The sequence below is a fragment of the Staurois parvus genome, unplaced genomic scaffold (assembly GCF_062004578.1).
Source record: "Staurois parvus isolate SC_StPar_1 unplaced genomic scaffold, SC_StPar_1.0 ptg000274l, whole genome shotgun sequence".
In the NCBI taxonomy this organism is placed as follows: domain Eukaryota; kingdom Metazoa; phylum Chordata; class Amphibia; order Anura; family Ranidae; genus Staurois; species Staurois parvus.
In genome coordinates, this window is record NW_028318070.1 from 1,495,498 (window position 1) to 1,514,925 (window position 19,428).

The 19,428-nt window shown below is 42.6% G+C and overlaps 1 protein-coding gene across 1 annotated transcript in view; it reads right to left on the reverse strand.

The window, feature by feature from the left end:
• Positions 1–13,040, reverse strand: part of LOC149459112 (uncharacterized) — a 243,337-nt gene extending 230,297 nt beyond the window's left edge. Inside the window, exons 1-5 of the mRNA XM_089681623.1 lie at positions 13,029–13,040; positions 12,838–12,946; positions 3,995–4,198; positions 1,658–1,762; positions 1,388–1,579 (exon numbers count right to left, since the gene is read on the reverse strand). Of these exons, the coding sequence (XP_089537749.1) occupies positions 1,388–1,579; positions 1,658–1,762; positions 3,995–4,198; positions 12,838–12,946; positions 13,029–13,040 (622 nt within the window). The remainder of the gene's footprint in view (positions 1–1,387; positions 1,580–1,657; positions 1,763–3,994; positions 4,199–12,837; positions 12,947–13,028) is intronic.
• Positions 13,041–19,428: the final 6,388 nt, after the last annotated feature.

Genomic DNA, 19,428 nt, shown 5'->3' on the forward strand with positions numbered 1-19,428 from the left:
TTGGGCAAGGACACAGGGGCTCCATGATCCCCTATTGCCCGGGGGCCCCATGAGTTGTCAGTCCACCCCTGGACCCGACTAACAAATTAAAGTCAAACTCCAACTCACACCCTTTAATCAGTTACAGCAATAGTTTTTTTTTTCCTTTTGAGATAAAAGTTTTACATAAGTAAACAAGAGCTGTCCATTGCATTGTGCGCACCTTTCTCAGTGGTATATGATTTGTCTCATCCCACAAACTGCCACTTTTGCTGGACAGCCTGGCTTGTAAAGGAAGTTGAAAACTAACAGACTCCCTGGCAAGATCACCAGGTGAAAATAAAGGATAAAAAGCAAAACAAATGGAGCCACCATATCTAAGAATTGCCGAGCTGCGATATAATATATGTTTGATTTTGAGCTTAAAGTGTTCCTAAACCCACTAAAATAAAATCAGTTTGTACAGGCAATAAAGCATGCTTGTTATGCTCACTGTGGAATCTAAGGGGTTAATCCTCTGCATAGTGTAAAAAGGATGTTTGATCCTGTCTTCTCTGCCCCTCCTCTTGCTGAAATGAACACCTGATACATACTGAATCCGTACTCACATGCACATGCTCAGTTTGGTGTGTATTGTTAGAGAGGTTTTTTTTTTTCTTGGGAGAGTGCATGTGATCAGCACAGGGCCAAACAGCACTCTCAAGACAAAAGGGTCAGAGGTTTCACATCCTCCTGGAGCAGAAAGAAAACTCCTCCTACAAGCTGTAACCAGTGCTCTGCTGAAGTCAAAATACTGCTATATACTGCTGATGAGAAGAGGTATTTAGCAGTTTATATTTACTAAAATAATTGCATTTCCAAGTTGTGTGTACTGTGGGAGACCAGATATAGTGAATGCAGGGTCCGGGAAGAGCGGATATAGTGAATGCAGGGTTCAGGGAGACCAGATATAGTGAATGCAGGGTCCGGGGAGACCAGATATAGTGAATGCAGGGTCTGGGGAGACCGGATATAGTGAATGCAGGGTCTGGGGAGACCGGATATAGTGAATGCGGGGTCCGGGGAGACCAGATATAGTGAATGATGGGTCCGGGGAGACCAGATATAGTGAATGCAGGGTTCGGGGAGACCAGATATAGTGAATGCAGGGTCCGGGGAGACCAGATAGAGTGAATGCAGGGTCCTGGGAGACCGGATATAGTGAATGCAGGGTCCAGGGAGAGCAGATATAGTGAATGCAGGGTCCGGGCAGAGCAGATATAGTGAATGCAGGGTCCGGGGAGAGCAGATATAGTGAATGCAGGGTCCGGGGTTTAGTATCACTTTAACACTGCTCTAACTTCGCTACTTAAGATTATAATAGATGCAGAACAATGGAAAGAAGAAGAAAAGCTGTGTGCAATTTTACCCTCTTGACAGAAAAGCCCCTCTGAGCAGACAAGGCAGCTGCCTCTGTGGCCTTGTCCCACTTGATCATTGTAGGTTCCAGCCGGACATGGATAGGCATGAGAACTCCGAGTCCCTATAGGACAGTAAAAACCAGCTGGGCACAGTGACTCGGGTCCTGGTGGGTGTGATCTTCCTTCTAGACAGTAGTACCCTGTTGGCATAAACACTAACATCAGATCAGCACCACTAAAATGGATAACTAAAAATGATACAAAGATGGTAATCTGACCTGCAGGGCAGAGAGTGCATTCACTTTGCTGCGACAGTCCTTCCTTGTCTGAGAATGTGCCAGTTGGACAAGGTGCCATAGAGGAACCATCAGAGCAGAAATGACCTTAAGGGGACAGTAGTTGTAATACATATTTAAAATTAATTTTACTAGAGGGTGGCAGAACCATTCCTTATACACATCATTCTACCATGGTAGAATGTGATTTCTGCTGGCTTCTGGGTCCCATGTCAAGCAACTGCCCTGATGCTTACTGAACACAGGAGGTTGCTCACTCTGCACAGACAGCACTCAGAGAACACTTTGCATTTGACACAATGAATGCAAAGAGTTCTCGGACTGCATGTGGTGGAGATCATGGCTTCGTCATTCGTTGAAAAAAATGTTCTGTGAATGGTGCCTGTGTTGACCGAGTGACCTCCTGTGTCCAACTAAACAGTAGAGAAGCCTCTTGGCATGGGACCCAGAAGCCAGTGGCACATACTGAAATAGCAGGGCGCACTACAGTGATTTCCAGGTTCCCACAGGTAGGATACATATAAACATGGGTCTATATACTGTACCAATGTAACTGTGCAAAAATAGGCATACCTGGAATACAGCTTTAAAGTGGTACTAAAGTCTAGATGTTTTTTACCCTAATGCATTATCTGCATTAAGATAAAAGAATGCAGCGTTATCTGTTCTAACTACCTTGTCTTCTTCCCCATCCTTAAATACTTACTTGGTTCCATGTCACCGCTTAAGCACTCCAATGGAGCAATACCCTCCTGTTGCTGTCAGTCATACTCCAGTGTGGATGGAGCGGGAGCATGACTTACTGCTTCTATGTGTGTCTATGGATGCACACAGCTGGGCTCAGGACCTGACTGGAGCACACATGCACGGGTACCTCGTTAGCATCCAGCTTGCTACAGGGGGCACCCTAAGAAAGAAGGAGCCTACAATACCAGTGGGGACTGCTAGAAGAAGAGGAAAGCAACGTTTCTATGCAATATCAATAGCATAGAGCAGGTAAGTGTTAGCTCTTTTTTTTTCAATTAAAAAAAAAATGGAATTTAATGTCACTTTAATTGTATATCCTAGATTTCAGCTTTAACAAATAATTTTGCCAGTGTGTCTTAGGCCTTTTTCACATGACTGGTTTGTTGCAGCCTCTGGATTCTTGCTGCGAATTCTTGCTGCAGGAATTAATGGGGTATGCAATCACACAGATTGATTAGCTGTGGTTCTGGGACACGTGTCTGAGCCTGGACACAGTCAGCTGCATCCAGGCTTGGACATTTGTCCCAGAACCGCAACTAATCGCTCTGTGTGCAGCTACATGCGATCAGCAGCGGCCGCTGTCAGCAAGCCATAAGTTTTAATGGGCTGAGCAGCCAATACTGATCGCATAACCCGGTCATTCTTGCAGCAGGAATTCACAGATTGTTGCCGCAGGAATCTGGACACCACAACAAACCTGCCATGTGAATGGGGCCATAATGTTTCAACACTTTTGTTTCTGGGTACGGTGCATTCGCTGGCCGTATGCGCTCATTACTCATGCAGGCTGTGCTTCCTGCTAAGTAGTGCTGCATTATGGTTGTGCCTTACTGTTTTTCTTTGTCATTCTGAGTCTATCGGTCATGTCTGACTGCCTGAAAACAACTTATCTCTGAGATTTTTCTCTGCCTCAAAAGTTGCTGATCAGAGTATAATAGCAGTGAAGTGCAGATAATCAATAGAAGGTGAAACGACTATGCTATAATTTATTACAATAATGGAAATAGGGAACAGCAAACATTAGCAATGCTGTGCTTGCAATCATTACAACAATAATGTAAACGTGCTGAATGAAAATATACTATAGAGGCTATTTAAAAAATAAGCTCACTGTACACTTACAGCAGGGCAAAATGCTTATTAATGATTGGGCTTTGTATAGCAGTGAATAGCGCACAGTTAATTAGCAGGTAGCAGAACCGGTAGTTAGTCGATTTCAGGCTACTAACATTGGCTATGTAATTATGCTGCTCTTCTCTTGAAGAGGTAACACGCTCTGATCACACACAATGGGGTTTTTACCTTCAATTATGCCGTGACATAAAGAGCCCGAGAAATATCATAGCATACAGATTCATGCAGCTTCATAAGAGTTTTGTGTGCTGGGGATGGACATATACATAATAACTGAGCTTATACAAGGCCCCCCTCTTCTTCCCCCAACCCTCAATCATTCTTTCTGTTTCATCGTTTTCTCTCCGCAGTTTTATCTCGGTGGTTTACAGGCAGCGGAGATCATTAGATTTGCAGTCAAATGCTGTTGTACTATGTGAAATCTATGAGAATAATTACCTGGAGGACAGAGCTTACACTCTGACTGATCTGTAGATACGTAATAACCAGGATGGCAGGTAACTGATCGAAGAAGATCTTCTATGCCCAGAGTTGGCGGACAATTGTCGCATATACATGAACTAATCTGTCCGCTGCCGTCCTTCAGAAATCCAGTAGGTGCAATGACTGTGTGGATTTTACCAGCAAATGGACAGTAGCTTCCTGTGCAAAAACACAATGGGGTAATCATCAATTCTGACACACAGCAAGGCAGTTAAAATCAGGAGCATTGAGACAGATTTACTATAAAGTTAGCCATACAGATGTAACACTCTCCAGGTTACTTAGGTAGTTTTGTTTGTTAGATAGAAGCTGAGTGGCAGCCTGGGGATGAGTCAGCCTGGGGAGTGAGGTAGTGAGGTTACCTCAGAACAGGCTGGGAAGCTCTAACAGGTCAGGGCTTCTGGAGCCCTCCCACCTTTCCAGAAACCTGAGAGCTTTCTGGAGGAGGGGTGGAGGAGGGGAAGAGACCCAGATATGCATGTTTGTGGGACCTTGGCCAATCCCCTGGCAGGAGGCTGGGCATGGTGACCAGGGCAACCTTCAAATGTGGCAGAGCCTGGGGGAAGGTGTGCAGTATTGGTTGGAAGATGGATTGGCGGAGGCTGGAGTGAGGAGCTTGGGAGGGGGGCCCCAGGGAGGCCTACAGGCAGGTCACTGGAGAAGAGGAAGTCCACTGCCCTCAACGTCTCCTGGATAGGACAGCCTGTGTGGCAGGGAAGGAGCCAGCCCAGCGTGAGGCCTGAAGGCAGCCACCAACCCACTAAGCTAACAGGAGAGGACAGTGTGAGTACTCATATAGCCCCGGGGACAGATAAGGGGAAAGGGCAGTCAGGGGAAAGGGCAGTCAGGTGCAAGGCCCAACTAGCTTCTCCACAGGGACTGTTCTACACTAACAGCTCTTGGATCCCCTTGCTCAAGGATACCCTCAGGCAGCTGGGTAAAGAGAAGGAATAGTCCAGGTTCTGGGGAGGAACAGCTGGGAGCCTTCAGTGCTCTTCAAGAAGAGACTGTTGGTAATCTGAATCTTTGTACATAGTTGCTAGAAAGTTGTCCTCAAGTTCTACAGTTTCTCTGGCATTCCATATACCCATAGACCCCATCCTATTTTAACACCCTAATAAAAATCACAAAACCAAGCTCAAGGACTATTTACTGACTCCAGGGTGCAAAGTGTGGGAAATGCATGTTTCCTGGCCGAGCAGAGCATAAAAGGACCCGATTCAAATCCAATGGCCCTTGCGAGGGTATTGCTACACACATTACCATCTTATTGTACAATGCCCTTTTGTTCTAACCAGAGCCATGGAACATCAGGGCCTGCCTTATTGGATACATACAGTATGAAATGGATGGTAATGAAGGTCCTCATATTATATAGTTCTGGGAGATCTATAAGCAACTGTACAGAGATTGTACAATTAGATTGTAGCATGTAAGTCCAGCTTGAGAGTTCAGCTTCATTTATAAATTCATCACTCTACGCTTTAAAGTGTCACTGGGACAGAACAAAACCTGACCACTTCTTAAATCTGTCCTTGTGATGTAGGAGCGCTGAACCTTTTCGAGATTTGACATTATAATGTGATAGGTGAGTTGCGGTCCTAGAGGCTGCGCACCAGCAACTGTGAGGACCTGGTGGACCCCTGAAGGAGTTTACTACATTTCTGAAAGGATGGGAGTGTCACACCTGCTTGTATAGTCCTTTGAAATATTTTATTTTGCTCAGCTCTTCCCATTCATTAGGGATAAAAAGTACACAATAGTCTATTGTCTAATTTTTAGCCCTGATGAAAGGGGAGGGCTGAGTCCCCAAAATGCATTGGTTGTTGGTAAAAAAAAAATCTTTCAAAAGGACTATACAAGCCATTGTGGCACTTGTTAAAGCTATATTCGAATCTTTAAGAAGAACCTGACTCTGACCACTTCTTAAAAGTGAACTCTAGGTACAGCTGTAAGAAGAACCTGACCACTTGTTAAAGCTAAACTCCAAGTAGAGCTTTAAGAAGAACCTGTCCCTGACCAATTTCTAAAGCTAAACTCTAAGTACACCTTTAAAAAATACCTGGCCCTGACCACTTCGCTGAGCTGAACTTCAGGTATGACCATAATTGCATATTTATACTGGTCCAGCTTGGACCAATGTAAGTAAGCATATTTCATACTTGTGGGACTGCTTTAATAGCTGGCAATCATTGCAGTTTTGCAGTGCTACTACAATGATTGCTACAATCTTCCAAATCCTGTGCTGAGTGGCTCCCTCTATGCACACTGACAACAAGGAGTTGCTCTCTCAGCACTGCTGCCGCTCACAAAACGCCTTGAATTTTGTTTTCAATGGATACAAGGTTTTTTGATTGGATGAGGTGGAGAGGAGGGGTGGCAATGTCACATCCAATCAGAAAATGACTTCCAGTCACTTAAAAAATATCAAAGGTGTTCTATGAATGGTGGCCCTCTGTGGTCAATGTGCTGAAGGGAAGCTGCTCAGCACAGGAACCAGAAGAACTACTACAGTGACTGTCAGCTTCCCCAGCGGCCCCTCAGGTATGAGATATGCATATCTACAAACAGTAGATCCAAGCTGGAACAATGTAATTATATAATACAAGGCAATCATGGAGTTCATCTTCAAGGCTGTGCCTGTTTTCAGTAAAAATCTGATCTCTTCAGTGCTAAATCAGACCTGTACAAACCTACCTTAGTTGACCATTCAAGATTCAGGGCACAAGGATACCAAATACACAGTAAAACTGTCATATAGGGCAGCTTCACACTGCTCCTCTGTGCTTTGGGCAAAGTGCAGCTATCGGGTTTGGTGTGGGTTAGCTGCTCTTTATCGTAGACTTATATAATGTCCCGCAGTTTTTGGTTTCAGAAAATGCACAAAAGATGCAGCATCCAGGAGTTTTGGTGCACTTTCTGAAACCGCACCAAAACCACAGGACTTCATAGAAGTGAATGAAAAAGCACAGCTAAACTGCACAAAAACTGTGGCTTAGCTATGCTTTAGCAAACGTGTAGTGGGGCAGTGTGAAGTCACCCATAGATTTTTTTCTTATTAAATGTTTCCTAATAGGTTCAACCAAAACTACCAAAAACGCAAAGCAACCATTCAGCAGCATTGTCACCGGTTAGAAAACAACTGCTAACATCTGATTGGCTATGAGGAACCTGTCCATGTTTCCTTTGCTCCCCTAGTGTGGTCTCCTGAACCCCATTTCCCAAGTCAGGAGCTAGAGGATTGCACTGCAGCGGGTTAAGAGTTAACCAGCGCAAGGTGCCTGCTGCTAGCACCATCCTAAGAAATGGTTTTAATGAGAAGCTTTCAGTTCTTTACATTGTTCTCTCTTTCCTGTCAGTTTGTGTTTCTCTGAAGGTATGCTCCATTATTAATGAGAGGGCCTAATTACCAACTTCGTTATCTCTTTGCCAGGTTCAGTAAGCGCTTGATTTTCTCATTATATTCCTTTAGCATGGGGAGAAAACAAAATTGGAAAAAAGCAGACACACTCCTCTGGAACAAATTACCTAAAGCTGGACTCCACACAGATATTTAGAAGAAACACCAATTATTGCGGTTATGTCTCTGTTAAAAGTCATTAAATGTGTTTTTTTTTTTGCTGCTGGACTAAGTACCTGAATTTGTCTTCATATCAGCTCCTGTAATTCTCTGCACAGCGGAATTCTAACTGGTAGATGGAGTATACCGCACTAGGGGCCAATCAGGCTTTGCTGCAGGCACATGTGCCGACAAGAGATGGTGACTGCTTCTTCACTGGTTGGGGTGTATTAAGGAACTAGACTTCAAATGTTGCCCCTCTTTCTCCAAGCCTGTCCAAGTCCTGCTGTGCCAGGTTACAGGATCAAACTAAATCCAGGTCCTTAAACTAGCCTAGCCTTTTTTTAATCTTTTTAACCCTGGAGAAATCTTTCTTTGCAGGTCTCAGGGAACTCCTGCTAAAAAAGATTTTACCCACAGCTTATTGTACATTATTATGATTGATATGTTGTAGATATAATAATCAAGGATTACTTCGAATGTTTGAAGCTCAGTGAGGATAATTGTTTAAGGGCATATTTAGACATGCGTCTAAATCTCCCTTGCCTCTGAAACCCGATCTGTGTTCAGATCACGTTCCAGAGGCTCCAGAAATGCAGTGAGACATACGATGCCTCCTCATTGCCTGTTTTAACCTCAGTTTTGTCAACAAACACTGTTTCCTTGTTGACTTGAGTGTGTACCATTTGGTGGCTTGCTGCCCGCTGATTGCTACATGTTGGGTCAACTTTGCTGCGGGTGGGAAAGCGAAGCATCGCAGCTGCAGCATGTAAACTTCCCAATATGCCTCCTATTGTAGCTTAATTGGGTCTGTTGGTGGGCAGCATAAATGCGGCTCAACCATGCATTTTTGCCCTCCCCCCCAACTATAAGTCTAAACTAGGCCTAACACTCCCCCTCCTACACCATAACCTTTACATAGCAACCAATAAAACAAAACAAATGTAGCACCCTCTAGTGTTCTACTAGAGTAGTGTAGGTACTCTAATGCCTCCACCTGGTTCTGGAGGATCATGGAACCTTCCAGAAGCCAATGGGCAGAAGGGGTGGAGATCTGATCTGCATGTTTATGGGAGTTTAACTAATCCCAGGTTTGGAGGCCCTGGTAGAGTGGTGAGACCAACTCAAATATGGGAGAGTCAGGCTGGCACGAGAATTGGGTGCAAAAAATGGGCTGGGCTTGGGCTGACTCAGGAGGGTCCATTCAACATCATGGCACGAACAGGATTTAGGCCTGGAAGCGGGGGGAGCAAGGAGAACAGAGTGAGTACATCAGCACACTCAGGGATTTACAAGGGAAGAGACTGCCACATGTAGCAAGCTTTCAAAGGACAGCACTGTCCAAGCCTAAATCCTTTATCCTTGTCCAGGGAGATCTTCAGAGCAGCCAGGAGGGCTGGTAGTGTCTGCAGGCTGTGGAGCTGGGTGCAGCTCTACAGGGGAGAGGAGACATCACTGCATGTAGTTTGCAGCAAGCTGAGCTAACTTTCAAGGGGGCTGCGAGCCCCTTGCCTGTAAGGGGCAGCTGCTAGTGATCTGTAATGAATGATGGCTTTCAAAGGAAAAGAACAGTCCAGGATCTTTTTCTGTAAATAGGAAGGTTGTTGTCCCTGTGCATTGATTCAGTGAAGCTGGGCATCCCATAATCCCTATTACCATATCTAAGTTATAAAGTTACATCTCCTAATAAACTAAGTTCATGGACTGTTCGCTGACTGTGGATGCAAGTGTGGAAAAGGTGTGTTGCCTGGCTGTGTGAAGCTCAGAGGGATCCAGAAACAGAGTTACCCTCAAGAGGGTAGCGCTACACAAATAATAATAGCCTTGGAAGAAATGAAGGCAGTGAAAATTGTAGTATCCCTTTACATTGATGGTCAGTGCAAAATATGCCCTCTTGCATTAGTGGTCAGTTGAGTGCCCCTTTACAAGGGTAGTCAGTGGAAAAGTGCTCTATACATTGGAGATCAGTATAAAAATGCACCTTATGTTGGTGGTTAGTGTAAAAGGCCTCCCTGCATTGGAATTCATAGAAAAAGTTTTCCTTTACAATGGTGGTCAGTAGGACAGATGCCCCTTTATATTGGTGGTCATCAGGAGACATGAAAACCTACATTGGTGGTCAGTAAAGGTGTGATTTGGTGTATTGCTTACTGTTGAAGGAATCCCTAGCAATCTCTGGAGGAACCCTTGAGTTCCACAGAACCCTGGTTAGGAAAGGCTGCATAAAAATAGCACAAGTTTTCCACCACTGCATCCACCATGGTTAGCTGTAAGCTAAGTGTTGGACAGTCAGAATGCCAGGACAGACTTACTTGCTATAAAGCAGGGGTGTTCAAACTTTTGACTTTCCTGAACCACATTGGAAGAAGGGGAATTGTTTTGGGCCGCACATAAACTATATTAACAAGAAGGATAGCTGATAAGCAGAAAGTCCGGCAGATCACAAGTCAATGATCACTGATATAGACAATGTACCTGAGTAAAAAAACTTCATTTTTTGTAATCTTTTGTATTATAAAAATAAATGAGGGTAGCATAAAACTAGGGCAATATTTGACACTCCTTTTGATAAATGCATCAATATCTGGTTCGTAGGATGGAGCAGTAATTCTCAATGGATTATCAAGCTGCTCCTCAGATACACTATATTGCCAAACGTACTGGGACAACCGTCCAAATCATTGGATTCAGGTGTTCCAATCACCTCCATGGCCACAGGTGTATAAACTCAAGCACCTAGGCAAGCAGACTGCTTCTACAAACATTTGTGAAAGAATGGATCACTCTTAGGAGCTCAGTGAATCAAAGCGTAGTACTGTGATAGGTTGCCACATGTACAATAAGTCCATCCATGACATTTCCTGGCTACTAAATATTCCACACTCAACTGTTAGGTTAGTGGTATTATAACAAAGTAGAAGCAACTGGGAACAACTCAACCATGAAATGGTAGGCCACTCAAAATGAAAGAGCGGGGTCAGCACATGCTGAAGCGCAGAGTGCGCAAAAGTAGTCAACTGTCTGCAGAGGTGTCAATGGCTAAAGACTTCCAAACTTCATGTGGCCTTCAGATTAGCACAACAGTGTGTAGAGAGCTTCATGGAATGGGTTTCCATGGCAGAGCAGCTGCATTCAAGCCTTACATCACCAAGTGCAATGCAAAGTGTTGAATGCAGTGGTATAAAGTGCACTGCCACTGGACTCTATAGCAGAAGAAACATGTTCTCTGGAGTGACGAATCACGCTTCTCCATCTGGCAGACCTATGTACATGTCTGGGTTTGGCGGATGCCAGGAGAACAGTACTTGCCTGACTGTAATGTGCCAAGAGTAAAGTTTGGTGGAGGGAGGATTATGGTGTGGGGTTGTTTTTCAGGGGTTGGGATTGGCCCCTTAATTCCAAGGGAACTCTTAAGGTGTCAGCATACCAAGATATTTTGGACAATTTCATGCTCCTAACTTTAAAGGAACAGTTTGGGGATTGCCCCCTCCTGTTCCAACATGACTGCGCACCAGTGTACAAAGCAAGGTCCATAAAGACATGGTGTTTTGGACTCGGTCACTCACAGACCATTTACTGTGATCTACCAGTGAGCCTAATTGGTATAGAAATACGTGCACATGGAAGTAAGACACTGACACTGTTTGCAGTTTGCCAACTTCCTAAATTCTACTTTATTGAGGAACTAATCGTCACATTTATAGGTCTCATGACGTAAGCGAAGCAATGCAATGATTGGGTGGAAAGTCCCCTAAGTTTCATGTGTGTTCTTTCACCTGCGTTGATATCTTCCAATCATTGTCACAAATGAGACTCATTCCCTCTTATGGGGGTTGTTTACGTTGAAAGGTGCTTTTTCTTCTAATGAGTCACCTCGGGCGAGACTCCGGATTAAGGCGCCATCTTAATTATCATTGTTCTGTTAACCTTTATCTGATTGTATACTTAAGAGAGTAAGGATTTTAAAGAGCAAGAGGCGTAGAGGAGCGAGGCTATAAAATTGTCATTTTACTATCTGTCTGACAGATCACAAATTGTCTATCACAATCCATTACAATGGATGAGCGAGTTTTGGGTGGAGGAACTTGACTGGCCTGCACACAGTCCTGACCTCAACCTGATAGAACACCTTTGGGATGAATTAGAGCAGAGAGTACAAGCCAGGCTTTCTTGTCCAACATCAGTGCCTGACCTCACAAATGTGCTTCTGGAAGAATGGTCCAACCTTCCCATAGACACCCTCCTATACCTTGTGGACAGCCTTCCCAGAACAGCTAAAGCTGTTATAGCTGCAAAGGGTGGGGCTAACTCAATATTGAACCCTACGGACTAAGACTGGGATGTCATTAAAGTTCATGTGCGTGTAAAGGCAGGCGGCCCAATACTTTTGAAAATATAGTGTATTTTGGTTCTAATTTTGCCCTTCATGTGCTTCATCTTTGAAAATAGTTGCTCACAAATATAGGCGCTGCTAAAAACTGATGACCTGAATAAGGTGTGATTGTGAAGAGTGGGAGATTTTTCTTTGGGAAGATAAAACTTATGAAAGTCCAGTAAATAAACACTGTCACTTTTTTCATCAGCCCCATGTGTACGATAAGAGTAAATGCATTTTTACAAAAACTTCCAAAAAAATATGAACAGTACGTTTACAATTTTGTGTTGGACAGCATTCATAGGTGTCCTGGGCCACAGGTTGGACAACCCTGCTATAAAGTCTGTACTGCTGCTTATGGATACAAAAGGACAAGAATACCTATTAAACCTATTGGGGACATGGATAGTCCAAGTTAATGGTAAGGAGGAGGGTTGTCCCACTCACTACCAGAGGAAGCAAATTCTAATCTAGGTGTTTAACAGCTGTGGCACGGTCCAATTATATAAACATTGTCATAATAAATGATGGCACAGATGTTCTTTTAATACCAGTGGGGGCACAGATGTAGTGTACAAGTAAAAGGTTGGCAGTTGTATCCATGCAGATATTTCTGATCAGAGGCTGGAACGTTCTCCACTATGATAAATAATGATGCTTAAGGGGACTGACAAAGATGATTAAAAAAAAAAAAGAGACCAAATGCTTTTTTGGCACAGGGCCCTTTCCTGGCTGTGGTACACCTGAATCTCCTGCTTCTGATATATTCAAAAATTTCACCATATTAATCACTGTGACATTTATTCTGGCCACTACTAGGAGGTATTAAAAAGGCTCACTGCTTGTATATTCTTCAAAAGATACCTGGGAGACAGGGCAGACATCTTGGTGAAGTCCATGTGGAGAAGAACCCCGGGGGACAGTCAATGCAATGTGAATTGTTCTGGTCTGGCTCTTGACCTGGAGGACACAACTGGACAGAACAAATCCTCAATGAAAATTTAATAACTAAAAATGCAGCAAACTATTTATCTTTGTTATAGAAATATATCTACAATCATTGTCATCATGGGTATACCACCAATAAAGCATTTAAAAGCCCACCTTAAAGTGGAGCTATAGGCAAAACATTTTTTTTTTATTTTGGACCCAGCAAGGGAGGGTTATAACCAGTCAGATTTTTTTTTCCGCCATCTGTGTCTCATTGCAGAGATTTCCCTTCATTTTCTCTTCCCATAGCCAAACAGGAAGTGAGAGGAAATCCCTCTATTACTTTTCTGGGGACAACTTAAAATTTAGGATTTTCTTTTACTTTCACTTTCAATGATAATGGTAAACAGGACAGAGAGGGTGAATCTCCTTAACGGGGGTGCAGGCAGCAATAAAAATTGATAGGTGTTCTTATCCACCTCCATACAAAACAAAAAAACGTTTTGCCTTTAGTTATAGTTAAAGATACTGCAGTCACTCTACATGATCAATCCTGGTCATTATAAATCTGTACAAATACGCAGTACTAGTTTCTCTTTCTGAATGCACTGCAGGTTTATTCCTGTGTTTTTTTATACGATTCATCTTTTGGGTATAAGAAATATTGACAAGAGCAATTTTTCTACTGTGGGAAATTGGAAAATAAGCAAAAGTCAACCAAAACATTATCTGACTACACAGGAGTGTACTAATAAATAGCACAAATAAAGAAAAAAAGCTTACAGGATAAGTTCACCTTTCGTAACATGTTACACCCATATTCAGGATATAAAATGCACAGGTTATGAAAGGACCGGCCCCCGCTCCCCCGTTTTGACAGTTAGTGCCAGTCACGTCACTTATTCATATTATTTTGTGAATGGAAAAATTACAAGTCCCGACATTCCTTGTGGCTGTCAGCTTGTAGTTCCCAATGAACTACCATGGAGATGTTGAGCTCTCTAGGTATTTAATTGATTCTTTCTGTCACAGTGTACAAGCCCACAGATACACTGACAGGTCTGCAGCAGTCCTGCATGGCACCAATGATCTGCTGATCGCTGGTGCAATGTTTTACAGGCTCCCAAAACAAAAGATAGTAAATGCACATGTTTTTCCCGCAATGTGCATTTATTTTTTGTTAAAAGGTGAACTTATCCTTTATTTTTGCCTCAATAATTAATCTGATTTCAACTACCTCCAAAACTATGCATATAGCAGGGACTTGTACCATGAATGTGGTAACGATATGAAAAAATAAGGTTAAAATCACACTTTCTTTATTCAGTAATAATAAGAACATGGATCATGGCCAGTTCAGCACTGAATATCTATACAATATGCCATTATTATTTTTTCCATATCACACAGATTATAAATAGCTCTCGCTAGGAGGTGACAGGATTCGCGAGGAAAGGGTCATTCCATCTGAATCCTGTCACCTCATAGTGAGAGCTGTTTATAATCCGTGATGTGGAAAAGATAATAGATGTATATTGTAAGGATTTTCAATGCTGATCTGGAGATGATCACTGTTTTTTTTTATTATTGAATAAGGAAAGTGTGATTTTAACTTAATTTTTTCATATTGTTACCACAGTCATTGTACATGTGCCTTTAAAAATCTCAGTTATATACATAGAGGTTGTTGATTTTTTTGGGATGTTGGCACATTGTCATGGAACAAGCCTCTTATCTATAATTTGATCGGATTTCACAGTTCCTCTTGATAACACACTAGAATTCATAAAGACAAACACAGACAGATTCTGCAGAAGTGTCTCTCATGTATTCTAAAAGTGGTGCAGAATGCACCATATTCATGTCATTGTCTAGAACTTAAAACTGGCGCATAATGTACCACTTTAAGAGTGCATGTAAGACACTTCAGTAAAATCTGTCTTCACCAGTTTCTCTCTCTCTGTATGCCAAAAGAGAGTTGGTCTTAACTCTACTTTCATCAGATACAAGGTGTTTGTATTTTATTTGAATTTGGCACATTCATTGTGTCACAAGGTAAAAGTAGCACATTTAAGAAGGATCCTAATTTGGTGGACAAGTCACTGTCAGAACCAAAAGTGTTGCAAATACAAATGCTTCATGAATTTGGCACAATAAATTAACAAAAGGGATTATTGCCATAAAAGTGGCACAGCAGCTTTATTGAATTCCTTCCACTCTTTTGTAATGTTTGCAGTTCACTTGTTTGCTTATTCTTACAGTGAATGCTTCTAAATTCTGTTACAATTCTACAAAGTGTGAGCTGGTGAAGCCCCGAGATGCATCATACTAAGTGGTGTATTTAGTTTGTGTGCTTCCCTAGGCAACACTAAAATCTGACGCCCCCACCAGCAGGGCTGCTTTTAACACGGGGAAAATGGGGAAGCTGTCCCAAGCCCAGTCATTGTTTTGGGGCCCAAGGCAGCTGACTCTTGAGCCTTTGCTGTCCACACATTGGGGACTGCCCGCGCCCCATGATGGCACTCTCTGTGAAACGACCAGGTATGCAAAGGCAGTGGTATTCCATAGCCAGCAGGGGAGGGGGCAGGGCCTGGTCTCAGAGCACCACTGACATTCAGACGCCGCCCTGGTGCAGCCTGTATGGTCAGGAGGAGGCCATGGCTGCAGGTGGAGCTAGGTTCGGAGTGAGAGCGGAAGCACTGAGAGCCCGGAGCTCAGATTGGATTTGAACTGAACTGGCTGGCAGGTAGGTCCTTCTCCCCAATGCAATGTTCATTACACTGACTGCCCGTGGATTGCTTCTGTGTCTGTGTTGTTTACCAATTTAGAGTATGGGCCACCAGTGTGGCATTGAAACATGTCCACATACTGAAACAGACTGGTTGATGGCGGGCTTTAAATGTTGCTGATGTCATGTGCAAATTGCACATGACATCAGCAATATTTAACTCTGCCATCAACCAGTATGTGCAATAGATCTAAATGTGAAAGTATCCAAATGGCAGGCAAAATATTTCACTGCACAGCAGTGTTCCTATCTATTGTCATCTTAGATGTCCAATTCTTATTTCATCCTAAGGCTTAAAGTGGTTGTATAGGGTGAAGATTTTTTACCTTCATGCATTCTATGCAAGAATCGTTGTCAAGTTAGAAGGTGAAACTTTGGTCCAGTCTGAAGTCCTGAGCACTTTGGAACATGTTTTTATTGAGGATATCGCTATACTTTGCTCCATTCAGGTTTCCCTCAACCCTGACCAGTCTCCCAGTCCCTGCTGCTGAAAAACACCCCCCACAGCATGATGCTCCGGCCAACATGATTCACTGTTGGGATGGTATTGGGCAGGTGAGGATTGGTGCCTGGTTTCCTCCAGAAATAATGTTTAGAATTGAGGCCATCAGTTCATTCTTGCTTTCATCAGACCAGAGAATCTTGTTCCGCACAGTCAGAGTCCTTCAGGGATGTTTTTTTGCAAACTCCAAGCAGGCTTTCGTGTGTTTTGCATTGACGAGAGGCTTCTGTCCAGCCACTCTGCCATAAAGCCCAGATTGGTGGAGGTCTGCAGTGATAGTTGTCCTGGAACTTTGTCTCATCTCCACGCAGGATCTCTAGAGCTCAGTAAGAGTGACCATCGGGTTCTTGGTCATCTCTCTTTCCAAGGCCCTTCTCCCCCAAGTGCTCAGTTTGGCCAGGCCAGCTTTTGGAAGATTTCTGATTGTTTCAAACTTCTTCCATATGAGAATTATGGAGGCCACTGTGCTCTTGGGAACTTCAGTGCAACAGATTTTTTTTTGCAGCCTTCTCCAGATCTGTATCTTGCAATTATTTTGTTTCTGAGCAGGCAGTTTCTTTGAACCCATGGCTTTTGCTCTGATACAATATGCATTGTCTGCTTTGTCAGGCATTATAGAGGTGTGTGCCTTTCCAAACCATGTTCAATCAATTGAATTTACCACAGGTGGACTCAAATCAAGGTGTAGAAACATCTCAGCAACGATCAAGAAAAGCCTGAGCTACATTTCTAGTGTTGTTGCAAAGGGTCAGAATAGTTATGCCAGTTTTTTATTTTTAATAAATTTGCGGACATTTCTAAAATTCTGCCTTCACTTATGTCATCATGTGGTACTGCATGTAGATTAATGAGGAAAAAAAATGAATTTAAACAACTATAGTATCAGGCTGCAACATAACACAGTGGAAAAAAGTGAAGGCACTGTAAGTGTTACTACTGTTGGCGAGTACATACAGTTACAGATCAAGCTAGGGGCTTGTTTGTGGACCACTTCGCTATGTTTACATTATTAAAGTTTTTTTTAGATAAATCTATGTGTGTTTGTTTTTGGGATGTTGGAGTGGAGAGTTAAATTGCATGGGGGAAGGGACCCATGAAAATGTTTGCTCAGGATCCAATCAATATTAAAGATGGCCTTGCCGACCAGCACGCCCACCACAGCCCATCAATCCCCCTGCCGCATGGCCAACACACATTACCCCCCCCAACAGCCACCACCCGATTCATGCACTAACCTTAACCTCCTGAATGAAAGAAGCAGCCAGCCATCCCCGCACCCTCCTCAGATCTCATGGCGGAGCTGACAGGTCCCCATCTCTGTCACTTGTGTCCCTTCTTCCGGGGGGTGACACCTTTCCCCTGAAAATTGCCATCCTTTGAAAACACCTTGTTTGCCTCACGGTAAATACGCCGCTGATCATACTAGATTTTTTTGTTCGGTGAAATAAAAAAATTCAATCAATGCTTCTTAGCAACGTTGAATAATTACAGTGGGTGCAACCTTCAGGAAAACCAAAGCTTTTGCCATTCGAAAAAGGGTTTCTCGTCAAACGGTTTTCCTTTGCAGGTTTATTTAGTCCTGAGTACATAATAAATGGCCCATATTGAAAGGGAATGACTGCAATATATATATATATATATATATATATATATATATATATATATATTTACAAAAAGTAAAGCAAGTCAATCAATTCTAACTAATCCAAAAATTGAGTTGACCAACTCATAATAATTATTATTTCATAGAAGTGGCTTTAGAGTGCTCAGATTGGTGGTGGCCCCTTAAAAATACATTATTATACTAGATTACACAGAACTTCCAAAAACACAAACCCTGCTAAATTTAAGGGATATATAAATACCTGAGGAATGGAAGGTGAGAAAATAGTGCTATCCCACATTTATGCATAACTAAAATACATAATCCCTTGCTGTGTATAGCACTTTACAAAATGTCACTTCTGGTCTAGATTCCTTTCTGGAACCGGAAATGACATCTTTGGCATCCCCAGATGTTTGGGTGCCATTCTGGTCCATATATTCTCCTGTATAAGATTGCTTTCACTGCGCTGCTAGAAAAAGTCACCTACATGAGGACAAAACACATTGTGTTCCATGTGGGGCTCACACCAGCCACATGTTGTTTTGTTTTTAAGGATCTGTTTATGTGATTTTTTTGCTTAAAGCTCTCTCTCACTTATATACAAAGATTCTCCAAGTTTCCATCTACCAACACTTAATTCACCTAGGACCACATCCCAAGGGCAATTCCCTGGGACAACTTCTGCATACATGCTCCATTTGGGTTCAGTAAGAAGACAGCAAGCATACAATTTCTCACAGACTTGTGGGTGACGTGTAAGCCTACAAACTGATGTTTTGACCAATTAACAGAAGCAACAAAGGACTATCTGCAAGATATATACATGTACTTATGAGTGTGTTTTGGATCCTTAGTGATCTGTTCCTACACCTATAAACTGATTGTTTGGTCATATATTAACTTGGTGGGCAGTCAGTTTTGATAAGGTGATTCCTATATTTGATAGCTCTGTAGATACCATTGACATTTAGATAACGTTAAGTCACTCTTCTGGACATATGGTTTAGTTTGATTTACCACCAGTGTTAATATCTTCATTGCAAGACACTTTTGAACACAGTCTATGTGAATTATTTCGCCGGGTCTGTTTTCTTTGAAGGTGCCTGTGTGGGCGTATGTGGGCTTGATTTTCAATATATTTGTTTTGACATTGAACATCCTGAGTCGTGACTATTGCCTCCTGATCATTTCCATCCAGGTTTGGAAGGTTTTGCCTATAATCATAGGTTTTTTCCTCCAAGTGGAGCATTTTGACATTTTGTACTTCTTTGCAGTAAACTCAGATAAAATATCTTTGAAATTTGTCCGCTTTCCTAAGCTAAGGATAACAAATTTTGATGGCAGTTTTCGTTCTTTATGATCACGGTTTGATTTATTGTCCTGTTTATACTCCCATGAGGGGCTGTGGTATTTTAACCATTGCGCTTAAATTTGTACCTATTAGAGGGAATAAAATATAGTGCTACAAGCAATACTAAAAATCTTTTGTACATTTCTAATTGGAAGTATTTCTGCTTGGCATATAATGTAATAGTTTTTGGTGGATTTATATTGCTGTGTATATGTAAGCCATTATTTTTGTTTCCATATATAAATGCTTACCTTCCAGTCTCGACCATCAGGACAAAC